General features: G+C 68.7%; 3 protein-coding genes across 4 annotated transcripts; 2 read left to right on the top strand and 1 right to left on the bottom strand.

Annotated features, from left to right (window-relative positions):
• The first annotated feature begins 706 nt into the window (after positions 1 to 706).
• Positions 707 to 7107, top strand: INAVA (innate immunity activator). Of its 2 annotated transcripts, XM_075115574.1 has the most exons (9): positions 707 to 944; positions 1033 to 1092; positions 1622 to 1746; positions 1829 to 1948; positions 2726 to 2957; positions 4185 to 4238; positions 4323 to 4713; positions 5140 to 5716; positions 6733 to 7107. In XM_075115574.1, the coding sequence occupies exons 2-9, from the start codon at positions 1047 to 1049 to the stop codon at positions 6823 to 6825; spliced, it is 1638 nt and encodes a 545-aa protein (XP_074971675.1). In that variant the 5' UTR covers positions 707 to 944; positions 1033 to 1046; the 3' UTR covers positions 6826 to 7107. The 2 variants fall into 2 exon arrangements, with proteins under 2 accessions (XP_074971675.1, XP_074971673.1); XM_075115572.1 differs by having other exon boundaries at positions 851 to 1092.
• Positions 7108 to 7923: 816 nt separating this feature from the next.
• On the top strand, positions 7924 to 13339 carry SHISA4 (shisa family member 4). Its single transcript, XM_075115297.1, has 5 exons — positions 7924 to 8216; positions 9298 to 9469; positions 12146 to 12279; positions 12644 to 12826; positions 12923 to 13339. Exons 1-5 carry the CDS (start codon positions 8150 to 8152, stop codon positions 12967 to 12969), a joined length of 603 nt encoding a protein of 200 aa, XP_074971398.1. The 5' UTR covers positions 7924 to 8149; the 3' UTR covers positions 12970 to 13339.
• A 599-nt stretch (positions 13340 to 13938) lies between these two features.
• On the bottom strand, positions 13939 to 17230 carry LOC142067048 (uncharacterized). Its single transcript, XM_075115296.1, is given in 4 exon segments — positions 13939 to 14654; positions 16639 to 16861; positions 16863 to 17040; positions 17042 to 17230. Coding segments are annotated over 4 exon segments (1080 nt in total). The 5' UTR covers positions 17170 to 17230; the 3' UTR covers positions 13939 to 14103.
• Between the last annotated feature and the right edge of the window lie 811 nt (positions 17231 to 18041).

Genomic DNA, 18041 nt, shown 5'->3' with positions numbered 1-18041 from the left:
GCCATTCCATGCCATGCCATGCTATACCTTGCCGTACCGTGCCGCACTATAACACACCATACCACGCCACGCCATGCCACACCGTGCCATGCCACCCTATACCATGCCATACCATGCCATGCCATGCCATACTCTACCATGCCATGGCACACGGCGCCACGCCGCGCTGCGCTGTACTTTGCCACGCCACCCCGCCCCGTGCCGTGCCGCAGGCCCTCGTCGCTGCCGTCGTCGTCGCAGGGTGGAGGCCGGGGCGCGTGGGGTGGCGCGGGCGCGGGCGCTGCCGCCGGCGGCAGCTGGGGAAGGTGTTGCTCACCCGCTCCTCCCATCCACCTCAAGTCAAAACACGTCCCCGTGTCCCGGGCGCAGCAGAGCCGGCAGCGGCGGCGAGCGCCCAGGTAAGGCATCGCCCCCCGGCCCTGCCGCGGGACCCCCCAGCGCCCCCCGACCCTCCCCTGCCTCAGTTTCCCCAACCGGCTCCACGTCCCACCGGGGGAAACTGAGGCACGGTGGAGGCGAAAGCAATGCAAAAACAGGGGCGAGCAACCCCCCTGCCCTGCTCCCACCCATTCACACCCCCCCTAAAGAGCAGAGGGGTGTCGGGGTGCTCGGGGGGGGGGGCGCTTTCCCAGGGCCAGTGTCCACCCCCACCCCAGGAGCCTCCTCTAGCCCAGACGGAAAAGAAATCAAAACTGGGAGAGGCGCCCAGCGAAACCAGCCGGGGCGGGAGCAAGGTCGCCCCCGGCACCCCCTGCCGCACCCCGACCACCTTTGCCCCCGGGATGGGTCTCATCCAGGCAACCCCGGCTGCCACGCACGTGTTTGCACACCTTTGTTTATCGTAGGACCTACAAGAAGGCAGGAAAAGCAAACACGGCCTCACCTTCCTCTCCCTGCCGCCATCACCGGAGCCGGCGGCCGGAAAGGACGGGGCGATGCTGAGGGTTGGAGGGGGTACGGGGGGGCGGGCACCCATGGGTGCTCCTCAGGGGGTGGTGTGGGGACAAGGCGTCTCCCCACTGTCACCCGTAGGGTCCCAGCCCGGCATGGGGGAGGTGAGCGACACCGACAGTGGGATTATGCTGCATTCGGGTGAGTGCTGGGGGGGGTATTTTGAGGGGGGGGGAGGAAGGTTTTGGGGTGCCCCCATCCCCCACACGTGTTCTTGTAGATGTGCCCCCCCTACCTGGGCTGAGAACGGGGCACTTTGTTGCATGGGGCCACCCTGGGGACACACAAAGGCTCCTGGGGCGGGGGGGGCAGCTGGGGAAATGGGGGGTTCCCCCAGTCACGGGGGGGCACCCAAGCCGGGGGGGAGGCCTGGACTGGCTTTGACTCAGCCGGGTTTCGCTCAGGGATGGCTGAGTCAGGGTGAAACTTTCCCTGTGTTCACCCCCCGCCGCTGCGCTGGGAAATCACGGGTGCCCCGGGGGAGCCCGAGCACCCACGGGTGCTGCCGGGAGCGGGGGGGACCCGGGGGGGGGGCTCATGGCTGGTTTTCCTCCCCCTGGGGTTGGGGGGGAAACTGAGGCAGGGAGGCTGGGGTGTGTGTGGGGGGTGCATCTCAGCAGGCGTCTGCCCGCTTGACCCTCTGTCCGTCCGTCCGTCCGTCTGTCCCCAGGCCCCGACAGCCCCGTGTCGCCCCTGAAGGAGCGGGCGCAGGCAGGGCGCAGGCAGCAGCAGGCGTTGGAGGCCCGGCTGGAGGGCTGCGTGCAGGAGCTGCGGCGGCTCTGCCTGCGCGAGGCGGTGAGAGGGGACGGGGGGGGACACCCTGCCTGAGCCCCCCCACCTCCACGACAGCGGCTCAGTGTCCCCGTGCTGTCCCCAGGAGCTGACGGGGACGCTGCCCCGCGAGTACCCCCTGAAAGCCGGCGAGAAGCCTCCCAAGGTCCGGCGCAGGATCGGGGCCGCTTTCAAGCTGGATGAGACCCTCGTCCTGCGTGGGGCGGTGAGGGGGTCCCTGGGGTGCAACCGGGCTGGGGGGGTCCCTGGGGCGGGTGGTGGGGACCCCCCTCCGTCCCATCCCAGAGCTCTGGAAGGCGCCCAAGCGTCACCCGGATGTGTCACCATCCCCATCCCATGGGAGAAATTAATATTTCCTCTTGTTATGCGGAGCCTTCGTCAGCGTGCAAGTGTGCTGAGTGGCGGTGGGGTGCTGGGGGGCAGTGGGGTGCTGAGTGGCGATGGGGTGCTGGGTGGAGGTGGGGTGCTGGGTGGAGGTGGGGTGCTGAGTGGCAGTGGGGTGCTGGGTGGCGGTGGGGTGCTGGGTGGTGGTGGGGTGCTGGGTGTCAGCGGGGTGCTGGGTGGCGGTGGGGTGCTGGGTGGAGGTGGGGTGCTGGGTGATGGTGGGGTGCTGGGTGGCAGCGGGGTGCTGGGTGGCGGTGGGGTGCTGGGTGGAGGTGGGGTGCTGGGTGATGGTGTGGTGCTGAGTGGCTGTGGGGTGCTGGGTGGCGGTGGGGTGCTGGGTGTTGGTGGGGTGCTGAGTGGCTGTGGGGTGCTGGGTGGCGGTGGGGTGCTGGGTGGAGGTGGGGTGCTGGGTGATGGTGGGGTGCTGAGTGGCTGTGGGGTGCTGGGTGGCGGTGGGGTGCTGGGTGATGGTGGGGACTGTCTGGCGGTGAGGTGCTGGGTGTTGGTGGGGTGCTGGGTGGCGGTGAGGTGCTGGGTGGCGGAGAGGTGCTGGGTAACACCTCTGGTGGGGTGCTGAGCTTGTCCCCTCCATCCCCAGGACCCGCTGAGCGCCCTGGAGCGGGACCTGGCGCTGCAGCTGCAGATCGCCAAGGCCGCCCAGCGCCTCTGCCGGGAGGAGAACATCAGCAAGCGGCTCCGCAAGCGCCGGCAGACGGCCGCACTGCTGGAGGAGCAGAAGCTGAAGGACCTGGAGAACATCCTCAGCCAGCGACGACTCCTGGCGGGCCGACAGTCTCTGCCCGCCGGCAGTGGAACCGGTGCTGCTGAGGGTGAGCCCCCTGCACCCCCTGGGTGCCCCCCCCTGCCCCTGGCTGGTGGTGGCTTATTTGGGGGATGCTGGACGTTGGGAGAGGCAGAATTGGGTGCAGCTTGGTGGGTATCCCTGGTGAATGCACCCCCATATGCCATCCCTGGCACATGCAGCCCAATCCTTTGTCCCCAGTGAATGCACCCCCCTGCGTGTCCCCCAGTATGCCATCCCTGGTGAATGCACCCAATTCCCCATCCCCTGATGAATCCACCCCCCTGGATGCACCCCAGTCCTCCAACCCCAGTGAATGTACCCCCTGGATGCACCCCAACATACCACCCCTGGTGAATGCACCCCAATTCCCTATCCCTGGTCAATCGACCCCCCTGGATGCCCCCCAATACACCAACACCAGTGCATGCACCCCAATCTCCCATCCCTGGTGAATACACCCCCCTGGATGCCCCCCAATACACTATCCCCAGTGCATGCTCCCCAATATGCTCTCCCTGTGAATGCACCCTGGTGAATGCACCCCAATCCCCCCACCCCAGTGAAAGCACCCCGATACACTCTCCCCAATGGATGCACCCTGGTGAACACACCCCAATACTTCATCCGTGTTGAATGCACCCTCATGAATGCACCCTGACATGTGATCCCCAGTGAATGCACCCCAATACTTCATCCATGGTGATTGCACCCTGATACACCATCCCTGACGATTGCACCCCCATGAATGCACCCCAGTACTTATCCCTGGAGGTTGCACCCCGTGACTGCACCCCGATCCGCCATCCCCAGTGAGCGCACTCCAACGGGTGGCAGGATTTGGCCCGGCTGCCGTGTCCCCGTCCCAGTGGCCGTCCAAGTGGGTCCCCACTCCCCGCCACACGTGCCTCGGCCTCGGCTCTACCCCTGCCGCCCTCCCGGGGCTTCAGTCACCCCCTATGGACCAGGGACCCGGTGGCAGTGGCTCCTTCCCCCTGGTGCCCCCACACCTGCCCAGCACCCCTCCTCCTGCCTGGCCTGGGCAGGCTGGGAGCTGCCCGCAGTGCCGGCACGTGGCTCGGCAAAGCCGGCCCGGCCGGTACCGCCACCGTCCCGGAGCGTGTCGGGACAGGCGGCGTGGGAGAGGGGGAGCGGAGGCCTCCGGGGACGCGCTGGGTGGCGGCGGGTGCCGTGGGAGCGTTTTGGCACCCAGCGGCGGCACCGGCACCGTTCTCACCCGTCCCCTGCCCCGCAGAGCTCAGCGCCTCCGATGAGAGCTCCCTGTCGGACGCCGTCCTGCTGGAGGAGGGTAAGGGGGCTGTGGGGACCAGGGGGGGACATTGGGGTGCCCCCCATATCTCCCCACCATCCCAACCCTCTGTCTCTCCTGCAGAGGAGACGCAGCTGCTGGGACCTTCCACCCCGCAGGGGTCCCCGTCCCCTGAGGACCCATCCGAGGAGGAGGGCTCGGGGGTCCTACCGGCCCCCCCCAGCCCCTGGCAGGAGACCAGCCTTGACAGACCCTATGAGAAGACCAAAAAACCCAGCGTCGATGCCGGGGATGGGGAAACCCGGGGGTCCCGGTGCTACCCTGGGTCCCCACCGGCCGCCCCCTCGTCCCCTGGCAGCCCTGACCCTGCGGCCTTGCCGGTGCCCAGCACTGGAGACGTCCCTCCGTACTGCTTTGTCCCCATCAGGACCTTGGTGCTGTGCCGGCAGGCGGGCTCCAGCGCGCCCAGCACCCCGGAGCCATCGGGCAGGAGGGGACAGTCCCAGTCCCTGAGGTATGTCCTGTGCATGGGGAAGGGGGGAGAAGGGCTTCTGCGAGGAAGGATGGAGATCACCCCATGGGGAAGAGGTTGGAGATGACCCTATGGAGGGGATGGAGACAGCCCTATGGGGAGGGTGGACATAAATCCTTGGGGAGGTTAGAGAGAACACCAAGGGGAGGATGGAGCTGACCCTAGCGGGAGGATGGAGACAACGTGATGAGGAGGGTGGAGATAAAGCTATAGGAGATAACCCTATGTGGAGGATGGATATAATCTTGTGGGGAGGCTGGAGCTACCCCCGAGGGGAGGCTGCACCCTGCACCTGTGGGGTGCTCAGCCCCCCACACCCCTGGCCACCCTTTCCCATGGATTGCCCTGGCCTCCGGGCGGGTGGCGAGGGGAAGGGTCCATCTGCAGCGACAGCCCTCGTGCCCACAGGGTGGAGGCATGCTGGCATCCTGGCGAGCCAAGGGGCCGCAGCGCCATACCCCGCCGGCGCCCCACTTACTACACGGTGACAGTGCCCACCTCCTGCATCCCGTCCCCCGGCCCCGCGTGCTGCTCCGGCTCCGACGACAGCATCTCTGACCTCTCCAGCATCTCCCACGCCACCTCTCCGGGCAGCAGCAGCCCCGATGTCTCCTTCCCTCGCCCCCCAGTTCCACCACCCCTCGCCGAACCTGCTTATTACCCCCGGGGTGCCCACCGGTTCCTGCCACCCGCCGGCCCCCCGGCTTTCCTCTATGAGCAGGATCTGGCCCCGTTACGCTACCAACGCCTGGTGCCCTCGCACAGCCGCATCGTGCGCACCCCCTCGCTCAAGGACTACGCGCCGGCGGGGGGCCGGGGGCTCTCCAAGGCGGCCGTGACCGAAGAGCTCAAATCGTGGCACCAGCGCGCCCGGCTGCGGGGTGCCCGTCCCCACTCTCTCGACCGGCAAGGCGCCTTTCGGGGTCCCCGTGGTGGGACCACCAGGGATGTGCCCATCACCAGTGGAGTCCTGCCGCGGGCTCAGGTAGGGCCTGGGGTCCAGCTGGTGCAGGGATGAGAGTGGGGACATGGGGGAGCGGGGGGCACCGCGGCGCTTGTCCCCACACGGGGACCCCCTGGGTGATGCCCTGTGGGTCACTGGGTGACATGAGTTGTCACCCTGAGGTAGTTCAGAGACAAGTGGCATGGGTGGGGTCCCTTGAAGGTCCCCAGAGCGGGAGTGGGGTCCTGAGGGGGTCCATGGGGAAGAATTGGGGTCACGTGAGGGTCCTTGGGGCAAGACCATGGTCTCAAGGGGGTCTTGGGGACAGGACCAAGGTCCTCTGGGGCAGGATCAGGACCCTCCGAGGGTCCCTCCAGGCAGGTCCAGGGTCCCACAAGCCAGGCCTGGGGTCCCATGAGGGTCCCTGGAGCAGGAGCAGGATCCTAAGGGGCCACTTGGGGCAGGACCAGGGTCCTGAGGGGATTGTGCGGGAAAAATGGGGTCCCATGAGGGTCCCTTGGGGCAAGACCAGGGACCTCGAAGAGTCCTTAGGGCAGGACTGGTGAGGGTCCCTTGGGGCAGGACTGGGGTCCTAAGGGGGTCTCTGGGACAGGCCCAGGGTCCTAGAAGGGTCCGAAGGGCAGGACTGGGGTCCTGAGGAGGTCCCATGGCCAGGACCAGGGGCTTGTGAGGGTCTTGGGCACAGGACCAAGGTCCCTCAAGGTCCTTTGGGGCAGGATGGGGACCTTCTCAGGGTCCCTCTGGGCAGGTCCAGGGTCCCACAAGGGTCCCTGGGGTCCCATGAGGGTCCCACGAGGGTCCCACAAGGGTCTCTTCGGTCACATCCAAGGTCCCATGAGCAGGACCCAGGTTCCCACATGGGTCCCCAGGGCAGAACCGAGGTGCCCGTGGGCCTGGTCCAGGCAAGTTGGGACCTGCAGCCGTGCCCCTGCAAACAGCGCCCCCCCCCCCAACCCCTGCCCCAGGATGTGCACCCTGGGGTGCTACCCTAGTGCGGGGTGGGGTGCCGGCACCCACAGGCTCCTTCTCCCACTCAGGCGCCCCTGATCCACGTCCTGCGGCGCTCCCCGGACGGCGTGCCCGTGCAGGTCTACGTGCCTGAGAACGGCGAGATCGTCACACAAGTGTAAGCGTCGACACCCCCCCCACCCCTCCAGCAGGGGGGGAGGCACAGCCTGGCTGGCCCAGGGACAGTGGACACCAGGCCGCCCCACAGCCCCCCACCCCGGCATGGGGACACGGGTGGGGGTCGCAGCCGCCCCCCAGAACCCCCGGGGTGCGCGGGGCTGGGATGGGGTGGCTGGGGCTGGTCCCCCCCCCGTGTCCCCTCACTGTGACCCTGATGCTGATGGTGCCACCACAATCCTTGATTCAGGGTTTGGTCTCTAATAAAGGTGCTCGTTGGGGTGCTCCTGTCCTCGCCACCCCCTCAGGATGCGTCGCCTCCGCCCCCAGCCCCATCCCCACGAGCGGGGTTGGGATTGCCAGGATCGGGCCCCGGCAGTTTGGGGTCCGGCTGTGCCTCTGTGGGTTCGGGGGAGTGATGGGGTGACCCTGGCACAAAGGGGGACTGTCCAGGCCCGGCCGTACCCCCCGGCACCCAGCGAGCCCTCGGCCCCGCTGCGATGGGGGTGCTGGGAAATGGGGTGCTGGGGAGCGGGGTGCTGGGGACAGGAAGGGGCAGAGGGAGGGGATGGGGTACGGGGGGGTGGACAGGAAGGGTGCAGGGGAAGGGGTGCAGGGATGGGTGAAGGGATGGGGTGCAGGGATGCAGGGGGAGGGGAAATAAGGGGTGCAGGGGGAGGATGGGGTAGGAGGAGGGGTGCTTGGACGGGATGGGGGAGCAGGGGAAGGGGGTGCAAGGGGATGGGGAAGGAAAGGGGTGCAGGGGAGGGGGTGCAAGGCCAAGCGAAGGGATGGGGCGCAGGGGGAGGGGTGCTGGGACGGGAAATGATGGGGCAGCGGGGGGGCAGGGAAGGGATGGGGTGCAGAGGAAGGGGGAGCAGGGGCTGTGGAAGGCGGGGTGCTGGGGAGGGGTGCGGGGGGTGGGGAAGGAAGGGGGTGCCGGGGAAGGACAAGGAAAGGGGTGCAGGGGAGGGGAATCAAGGGGTGCCGGGGCGAGGTGTGGGGGGTACGGGCGGTCCCAGGGCGCGGGGGGGGGCAGTGGCGGGGGCCGGGCTGGGCCGCCCTCCGCCCGCCGGAGCCTCCCTCCCCGTCCGGTCCCGCCCGTGCCCCGGGGCCGCTCCGCTCCGCCCGGCGGGGGCGGGCCGGGGCCGGTGGCTGCGGCGGGAGGCGCCGCCGCGGGGGGGCACCGGGCGGGCACCGAGCCCCGCCGGGCTGCGGCGTCACTGCGGGCCTGCGCCGGCCCCGCACCGGGCCCGTTACCGCACCGCGCAGCGCCGAGCGGCGGCACCGCGCCCGGCCCTTCGGCGCCCCCCCGGGCCGCCCCCCGGGATGGGGCCCGGCGGCACCGGCTGGCCCCTGGCCGGCACCGTGCTGGTGGCCGTGGCCGCCTCGCTGGGTAAGAGACACGGGTGGGGAGGGGGGGCCGCGGCATCGCGGCGGGGGGTGTGGGGGTGTGTCCCCCGTTGCCACCGGCTGTGACCGTAACCTGCGCCCGCACACGGCCCCGCTGCTTGCGCCAACGCCTCCCACTGGGTGCTGCCCCCCTCCCCCCGCCCCGCACCCCACCTGCCGCTCTCGGGGTGTCCCCGGAGCCGTTCGCCCCCGGAAGCAGCGAGCACCGAGCCGGTGGCCGCTCGAACCGGGGTGGCCGGCGCTGGGGGGGTCTGGGGGCTTCCCACGCACGTGGCCCGTGCCTCAGTTTCCCCACTTGGCTCTGAGGTGCCCCTGGGGCGGTGAGTGAACCCCGTACGAGACCCCTGAGAAGCCTCTTGGAGCGGGTGGGGAGCGAGCTGGAAACCCCGAGGGAAGCAGTCTAAGGCCGGTGGCTTCGCGGCTGCTTGTCCTGGCACCCCCGGCCGCCCCCGGCCTCGGCGCGGGGCTATTTCTGGGAGCGCAGGTGGCTCCGGCCAGAAATAGAGTCCGGAGGCGTTGGTGCAGCGCCCGGGCGGGGAGGGGGCCGGGCGGGAGGGCGCGGGGGTGTGGGGCGGGATGGAGCGGGGCCTACGCGGTGAGGGGAGGGATGGAGCGGGGTCCGTGAGGATGTGGGGTGGGATGGAACAGTGTATGGGGGCACATGGGGCGGGAGGGAGCAGGGGGTGGGGGGTATGTAGGGGCCGGGTATGGGGGGACACAGGGGCAGGATGCAGTGGGATATGGGGGGCAGGATGCAGTGGGGTGCGTAGGGGTACATGGGGCAGGATAGAATGGGGTACAGGGGCAAGTGGGGGTGGGAGGGAGCAGGGGGTTCATAGGGGCAGGGCATGTGGGGACATGGGGCAGGGCATGTGGGGTATGGGGGGACATGGGGGCAGGATGGGGTGGGGGGGGACACAGGGCAGGATGCAGGTGGGGTACGGGCTGTCCCCCTGCGCAGCATTTGGGGAACGGAGGACGTGGGCTGATGCTGGCACCACTGGGGGTGGCGGTGGCGGGGCTGGGGGTGCCCCGAGGCCCCGGTGACGGGTGGCTGTCCCCAGTGGCAGGGGGCGAGGACTGCCTGTGGTACGTGGACAGGAACGGCTCCTGGCACCCCGGCTTCGACTGCGACTTCTTCACCTTCTGCTGCGGCACGTGCCACCAGCGGTACTGCTGCCGCGACCCCCTGCGCCTGCTCACCGAGCGCCAGCAGCGCCACTGCCTCGCCTTCAGGTGCTGGGGGCGGGCGCTGAGCCTCAGCGATGGGTGCTGAGGGTTTGCCCTTGGGTACCCTGGGTGCTGAGTAGGGGGTGCTGGATGCTGGGCACTGGCTGCTTGCTTTTGGGTACTGGGTCACAGGGATGGGGTGCTGGGTGCTGAGTGCTGGACAGCTGTGCTGGGTGCTGGTATTGGCTGTTGGCGCTGGGTGCTGGGCGCTGAATACTGGGTGCTGGATGCTGGGCACTGGGCGGTGGTACTGGGTGTTGGTGGACGCTGGTGCTGGGTGTTGGTGGGCACTGGTGCTCGGTGCTGGGCACTGGTGCTGGGTGTTGGTGGGCACTGGTGCTGGGTGTTGGTGGACGCTGGTGCTGGGTGTTGGTGGGCACTGGTGCTGGGTGTTGGTGGACGCTGGTGCTGGGTGTTGGTGGGCGCTGGTGCTGGGTGTTGGTGGGCGCTGGTGCTGGGTGTTGGTGGGCACTGGTGCTCGGTGCTGGGCACTGGTGCTGGGTGTTGGTGGGCACTGGTGCTGGGTGTTGGTGGGCGCTGGTGCTGGGTGTTGGTGGATGCTGGTGCTGGGTGTTGGTGGGCACTGGTGCTGGGTGTTGGTGGGCACTGGTGCTGGGTGTTGGTGGGCGCTGGTGCTGGGTGTTGGTGGATGCTGGTGCTGGGTGTTGGTGGGCGCTGGTGCTGGGTGTTGGTGGGCGCTGGTGCTGGGTGTTGGTGGTGGGCACTGGTGCTGGGTGTTGGTGGACGCTGGTGCTGGGATTTGGTGGACGCTGGTGCTGGGTGTTGGTGGGACACTGGTGCTGGGTGTTGGTGGTGGGCACTGGTGCTGGGTGTTGGTGGGCACTGGTGCTTGGTGTTGGTGGGCACTGGTGCTGGGTGTTCGTGGGCGCTGGTGCTGGGTGTTGGTGGACGCTGGTGCTGGGTGTTGGTGGGCACTGGTGCTGGGTGCTGGGCACTGGTGCTGGGTGTGGTGGACGCTGGTGCTGGGTGTTGGTGGGCACTGGTGCTGGGTGTGGTGGACGCTGGTGCTGGGTGTTGGTGGGCGCTGGTGCTGGGTGTTGGTGGGCACCGGTGCTGGGTGTTGGTGGTGGGCACTGGTGCTGGGTGCTGGGCACTGGTACTGGGTGTTGGTGGGCACTGGTGCTGGGTGCTGGGCACTGGTATTGGGTGTTGGTGGACGCTGGTGCTGGGTGTTGGTGGTGGGCACTGGTGCTGGGTGTTGGTGGTGGGCACTGGTGCTGGGTGTTGGTGGGCACTGGTGCTGGGTGTTGGTGGGCACTGGTACTGGGTGTTGGTGGTGGGCACTGGTACTGGGTGTTGGTGGTGGGCACTGGTGCTGGGTGTTGGTGGGCACTGGTACTGGGTGTTGGTGGGCACTGGTACTGGGTGTTGGTGGGCACTGGTGCTGGGTGTGGTGGACACTGGTGCTGGGTGTTGGTGGGCGCTGGTGCTGGGTGTTGGTGGGACGCTGGTGCTGGGTGTTGGTGGACGCTGGTGCTGGGTGTTGGTGGGCACTGGTGCTGGGTGTTGGTGGGACACTGGTACTGGGTGTTGGTGGGACACTGGTACTGGGTGTTGGTGGTGGGCACTGGTGCTGGGTGTTGGTGGGCACTGGTGCTGGGTGTGGTGGACACTGGTGCTGGGTGTTGGTGGGCGCTGGTGGTGGGTGTTGGTGGGACACTGGTGCTGGGTGTTGGTGGGACACTGGTACTGGGTGTTGGTGGGACACTGGTACTGGGTGTTGGTGGTGGGCACTGGTGCTGGGTGTTGGTGGGCACTGGTACTGGGTGTTGGTGGTGGGCACTGGTGCTGGGTGTTGGTGGTGGGCACTGGTGCTGGGTGCTGGGCACTGGTGCTGGGTGTTGGTGGGCGCTGGTGCTGGGTGTTGGTGGGCGCTGGTGCTGGGTGTTGGTGGGCACTGGTGCTCGGTGCTGGGCACTGGTGCTGGGTGTTGGTGGGGCACTGGTGCTGGGTGTTGGTGGGCACCGGTGCTGGGTGTTGGTGGTGGGCACTGGTGCTGGGTGCTGGGCACTGGTACTGGGTGTTGGTGGGCACTGGTGCTGGGTGCTGGGCACTGGTATTGGGTGTTGGTGGACGCTGGTGCTGGGTGTTGGTGGTGGGCACTGGTGCTGGGTGTTGGTGGTGGGCACTGGTGCTGGGTGTTGGTGGGCACTGGTATTGGGTGTTGGTGGACGCTGGTGCTGGGTGTTGGTGGTGGGCACTGGAGCTGGGTGTTGGTGGGCACTGGTACTGGGTGTTGGGGAGGTGGGCACTGCTGCTGGGTGCTGGTACTGGGTGTTGGTGGGCACTGGTGCTCGGTGCTGGGCACTGGTGCTGGGTGTTGGTGGGACACTGGTGCTTGGTGTTGGTGGGCACTGGTGCTGGGTGTTGGTGGTGGGCACTGGTGCTGGGTGCTGGGCACTGGTGCTGGGTGTTGGTGGGCACTGGTGCTGGGTTCTGGGCACTGGTACTGGAATTCGGTGCTGGAAATTGGTGCTGGGTGCTGGGCACTGGGTGCTTGCCTGGAGTTCCCTGCCCCTCCAGTCCCAGGTCGGTGCTCCACGGGTGCCCCTCGTGCTGTGGGCACTGGTGAGACTGGGTGGGGGGGAGGTGCCCTGCGGGGGAGGTCTCTGTCCTGGGTGCCTTCCCCAGGCCCCGCTCCCCCCACACGGTGTTCCGCAGCCCCAAGACCATCGCGGGCATTGCCTCGGCCGTGGTGCTCTTCATCGCCATCGTCACCACCATCGTCTGCTGCTTCATGTGCTCCTGCTGCTACTTGTACCAGCGCCGGCAGCACCTCCGCACCCCCCTGCAAGGTCTGGGAGGGGTTTGGGGTGCAGGGTGGGGGCCACCGCAGGGATTCGGGGGGTGGGATGCAGGAGGGAGACCTGTAGGTTCAGGTGGGGGGATTTGGGGTGCAGGGTGGGGGCCCACAGTGACTGGGGGGGTGGGATGTGGGAGGAGGGGTGGGGTGCAGGAGGGAGACCTGTAGGTACAGGGTGGGGGGATTTGGGTGCTGGGGGACGGCACTGGAGTGGGTGCTGCTGCGATCACCCCAGTGCCCACTGCCGTCCCCTCCCCCACCCTGAGGACCACAGACACCCACGGGCACTGCTGGGCCCTGTCCCCATCCGTGTCCCCGTCCAGGGTGCCACAGCCCCCATCCCATCTCTCCTGCAGGCCCGGAGATTCCGCTGTCCAGCTACCCCCCAGCACCCCCCGCAGCCCCCTTCCCCATGGACCCCAAAGCCGGACCCTTGCCCCCCCAGCCTGGCTTCGCCCCCATGGCCATGTACCCGCCGGCTGGCCCCGCTCCCCAGTACCCACTGTACCCATCCGGCCCCCAAGTCTACAACCCCACAGGTGAGCACTGGGCAGGGGGATGGGACCCGCCCCATTTCCCAGGGGGGCATGGTGGCCTTGCGGAGACTGACACCCCCCATCCTGCTCCCCCTGCAGCGCCTCCGCCCTACGTCCCGGCACAGCCCAGCTACCCTGGAGCCTGAGCACCCACGGGGACCCCAGCACCCTCCTCCCGCCGCCGGCCAGCGGGGCCGGGCTGGGGACCCTCATCCCCCCGCCACGGGGCCAGGAGGGTGCCCTGGCCGTGGCTGGATCAGGCGCTTCCCTGCCATCCCGGGGATGACCCCGTGCCGGCAGCACAGGGCGGCTCTTGTCCTGCACACTGGGCCCTTTGTGGGTGCCTCTGCCCCGGCTCTGGGTGCCAACAGTCCCGTTGCACCCACAGGGGGGGTGCCCGGGGGTGGGTCCCCCGAGGGCCGTGTATCACTGCACCCCTGCACACCCGTGTCCGGATTTGGCCCCGGCTCTTCCCCCGCCCGGGGTTGGCATTAAACCACATCTTGTGCCCCACAACCGGTGTCATCTAGGTGGCTCTGTGCTGGGTGGGGGGGCAGAGCCTCGCACCCCTCCCCAGGGGGCTGCGACATTCCCACTGTCCACTCCCAGGCCTTCTCCATCTCAAATTGGGTCAGGATGGATAATTCCCAACAAAGGAGCCGCCAGGATGAGCTAGCCTGGGAGCGCTGCTGCCTGCCAGCCCCACCGCTCAAAATTAGGGCGTGAAACATCCCCAGTGGTGTTCTGGGGCAGAACAAATTCAGCCCCAGGATGGGGGCTGCAGGTGGGAGGCCGATTCCTCCATCCATCCCCGCCATCCCGAATTGCCGGAGCTAGGACACATCCCCCTCGCAGCCAGTAGTGAGGAACAGGCACCGGGGGAGCGTGATTCACCCCCGCTATTTTGGACAGCTGCTCCTGGATGATTCATCCCCACCCTCGCTGGGAAAGGGGGGGTCCAAGCACCGGCTAAATTTGGGACCGCCGAGCCCATTGCTTGCAGTGCGGGGGAAAAGCCACACAGACCCCGCCTGGTGCAAACCACTGCTCCACATCCCTGGGGACCACAGGTCCCAGCATCCCATCGCCCCCAAAAACCCCGCAATGAGCCCGGGGAAGGGGGAGAGCCGGGGGGCAGCTCTGGGTTTTATTTAAGTGGGATGGGGGGGTGGGGGAAATAATAATAAAAATAATAAAAGCAAGGTGGGTGCTGGTGGGGGAAGTTGTCCCCAGGGCGGTCCCCGCCGGCCGCGGGTACACACAGCCAGCTGCGTGGGGGCTCAGGGTTTGGGGACTGCCTGCTCCCGGAGGTAGAGGTCACGGATTTCGGCCAGGCTGTGGCTGAGGCCACCCAGCGCCTGGGCGATGACACGTAAGACGGAGGTGGTTTCCCGGCGGCTCTCGGCGTATTCCCGGCGGAAAGCTCGCATCTCCTGCACCAGCCGTTCGTTAGACTGGACGATGCGTTTTTCGGCTGGGGTGAGCTGGGTGCAGTCGGGTGCTCCGTCCGACAGCCCCGTTGTCCCTGGGGGTCCCGGTTCGCCCGCGCTGCAGTTATTGAGATGCTCAGCCTCTTGCTCGAAGAGGATGCTTGGGAAATCGGAGCCCAACGGCTCCTGCTGCCCGCCCAAGTCGCCGAGGGAGAGTTTGGGGGGCGCGGGGTGTGGGGGGCTCCGGCTCCAGCCCTCACACAGCTCGCTGGGTGGGTGGGTGCCAGTGTGGGGCAGCTGGCGCTCGGCGCCGCGGCCGGCGATGTTGTCGGCGACCAGGCCGTGGAAGGGCTCAGTCTTCACCTCCACCGGCTCCTCCTTCACCGCCTCCTCCTTGATGCCTGCGGGACAGACGGAGAGCGCGGGGCAGCTGGTGGGGACCCCCCCCGTCTCCCCAGCACCCCACGGACCGAGCGACCTGCCCCCCTTCTGCCTCTGCTGCCCCTGTCCCCGTCCCCCTCATCCCCAGCCTTGTCCTCCCACATCCCCTCTCCTGCACCTGGTCCTGGTCCCCCACATCTGGACGTATCCCCATCACCCCGTGCCCCTCACCATGGGTCAGCCCCACCCCATGTCCCATGTCCCTCTCCTGCTCCCAGTACTCCCATATGCCTGTCCTGGATGTGGTTCCCCCCATGTCCCTGCATGGTCCCAGTACCCCGTCCCTTGTCCCTGTCCTCACCCCAGTTGCCCATGTCCCTGGCCTGGTCCTGGTAGCCGCCTGTCCCGATCCCAGTGCCGCTGACCCCTGTCCATGTCCCCCCATGCCCCTGTCCCAGTCCTGCTCTCAGTGCTCCTGGCCCTGCCCTTGACCCAGTACCCCTGTTGCTGTCCCCATCTCCCTGTCCCAGTACTCCCACGTCCCTGTTCCCCATGTCCCTCTCCTGTTCCCCCACATCCCTGTCCCCGCACGTCCCTGCCCCAGACCTCCATGACCCTGTCCTCCTTCCCTGTGTCTGTGTCCCCTCCATGCCCCTGCCCCCTGTCCTGATCCTCCCTGTCGCCGTCCCTCCACGGATCTGTCCTGGTCCCACTGCTCTTGTCCCAGTTTCCCCCACATCCTGGTTCCAGTCCCCCATGTCCCAGTCCCCTCATGTCCATGTCTCCATCTCAGTCCCCCCACATCCCTGCTCTGTTTGTCTGTGTCCCCATCCTGGTCCCTCGTGCCCCTGCCCCTGTCCTCCATGTCCCTGTCCTGTTCCCCTGTCCCTGTCACCTGTGTCCCTGCCCCTGTCCCAGTCCCCCCACAGACCTGTCCTAGTGCCTCCGTGTCCCTGCCCCAGTCCTCCAAGTCCCTGCCTTGGTCCCCTGTATCCATGTCCTGGTCCCCCATGTCATGGTCCCAGTGTCCCTGTCCTGGTCCTGCTCCCCTGTGTCCCCATCCCAGTCCACCCCCACACCTGTCCTGGTCCCAGTGCCTTGGTCCTAGTACTCCCCTCCCCCATCCTGGTCCTTGTCTCCTGTGCCCCTGTCCCAGTCCCCCATGTCCCTGTCCCAGTCCCCTGTCCATGTCCCAGCCCTCCCATGCATCTGTCCTGGTCCCAGTGCCTTGGTCCTGGTCCCCACCCATCCTGGTGTCCTGTGTCCCTGTCCCAGTCCTCCAAGTCCTGTCTGGTCCCCATGTCCTGGTCCCAGTGCCCCTGACATGGTCCCGGTCTCCCATGTCCCAGTCCCGGTCCTCCACACACCTGCACTGTTCCCCTCTGCCTGTGTCCTGGCCCCCCACATCCTGGTCCTTGTCCCCTGTGTCCCTGCCCTGTCCCAGTCCCTCCACGCACCTGTCCTGGTCCCCGTGTCCCTGCCCCGGTCCCCCATGCACCTCTCCCCATCCCTAGTGTCCATGTCCTGGTCCCCCCCGTGCACCTATCCTGGTCCAGTGTCCCCGTGTCCCTCTCCCAGTCCCGTCCCCCCGCGTGTCCCTGCCCCAGTCCCCCCCACCTCTCCCTGTCCCCCGTGTCCCTGTCCTAGTGCCCCTGTCCCGGCTCCCGCCCCGTCCTCCGTGTCCCTGTCCCGGGCCCCCCATGCACCTGTCCTGGTCCTGGTGTCCCTGCCCCAGTGGCCCCACGCACCTCTCCCCGTCCCGTGTCCGTGTCCTGGCCCCCCTCTCCCCATCCTGCGTGTCTGTGTCCCAGTACCCCCGTGCACCTGTGCCCGTCCTCCGTGTCCGTGCCCCGGGCCCCCCACGCTCCTCTCCCTGTCCCCCGTGCCTGTGTCCCCGGTCCCCACGCACACCTGCCCTGGTCCCAGTGTCCCCCGTGTCCCCATCCCAGTCCTCCCACGCACCTGTCCCGGTCCCCGTGTCCGTGTCCCGGTCCCACCCCCCACCAGTCCCGGCCCCCTCCCCGCCCCCCCCGCGCACCCACCGTGCGGCGCCCCCCCCCTCGACGCTGAGCAGCGGCGGGGCGATACCGGCGGCACCGCGCGGTCCCCAGCCGGGAGCGGGCCCGGGGCCGAGCTCGGGCGGGCCGGGCCCGGAGCCGTTCCCGTCCCCGTTGCTCCCGTTGGTGCCGTTGGTGCCGTTGCCGGGCCGGGGGGCGGCTCGGGCCAGGGGGGCCCTGCCTCTCCTGCCGGTGCCGGGTGATTTTATCGTTGGCCCGGCGGCGCAGCCCCCGCCACCGGTTCTTCACCTCGCCGATGTCGCGCTGGTTGCGGCCGGCGGCGTTGATCTTGTTGGTGATGCGCCACCAGATCTTCTGCTTCTCGTAGGCGTTCACGGTGCTGGCGCGGCGCGAAGAGCAGCTGCTCGTACTTGAGCACCTCGTTCATCAGGATGTCGATCTCCTGCAACGTGAAGTTCGGTTTCCGCTTCAGCAGCCCCCGCCGCGCCCCGCCGCCGCCGCCCGCCGCCGCCGCCATGCTCCTCGCCACCGCCGCCGCCGCCTCCTCCTCCTCCTCCTCCTCATGGCACCGCCCCGCCGCCCATCGCCCCGCCGCCCGCCGCCTTTTGTCTGCCGCCCCCCCCCCACCCCCCCCCGCCGGTACCGATCGCCCCGACGGAGGGAGCGGAGGGGGCGGGACGGGACCGGCGGCACAGCGCCCCTGCCGGCCGCCGCCGCGCACTGCCGCTGCCGCGGGGCGCCGGTACCGGCCGCGGGCGGGGCGGGGCGGGGCGGGAGCGGCCCCGTTCGGCAGGGCGCCCCCTGCCGGCCGCCGCCGGGCACTGCCGCCCGCCGCCACCCCGACCGCGCCCGGTGCGCTCCGTTAGTGGGTACCATGCGGGCGGCGGCGGCGCAGCTGCGGGCGTGGGGCACCCAGGTGCCCGGTTTGGGGCAACCCACGTGCCCAGTTTGGGGTCCCCGCTGGCCCCAGCGCCCGGTTTGGGGCAACCCACGTGCCCAGTTTGGGGTCCCCGCTGGCCCCAGAGCACCCAGGTGCCCGGTTTGGGGCAACCCCACATGCCCAGTTTGGGGTCCCCGCTGGCCCCAGAGCACCCAGGTTGGGGCAACCCCACATGCCCAGTTTGGGGTCCCCGCTGGCCCCAGAGCACCCAGGTTGGGGCAACCCCACGTGCCCAGTTTGGGGTCCCCGCTGGCCCCAGAGCGCCCAGTTTGGGGCAACCCCACGTGCCCAGTTTGGGGTCCCCGCTGTCCCACAGCACCCGGTTTGGGGCAACCCCACGTGCCCAGTTTGGGGTCCCCGCTGGCCCCAGGTGCCCACACAGGGGGTCTGGGTGCCAGGTGGGGCCAAGCACCCCAGGGGTTCAGCACCTGGCTCTACCCAGCCACCCC

Source organism: Phalacrocorax aristotelis, chromosome 21, assembly GCF_949628215.1.
Source record: "Phalacrocorax aristotelis chromosome 21, bGulAri2.1, whole genome shotgun sequence".
Lineage (NCBI taxonomy): Eukaryota > Metazoa > Chordata > Aves > Suliformes > Phalacrocoracidae > Phalacrocorax > Phalacrocorax aristotelis.
Note: the sequence above shows the minus strand (reverse complement) of the source record. Positions and strands in the feature narration are given on the sequence as shown.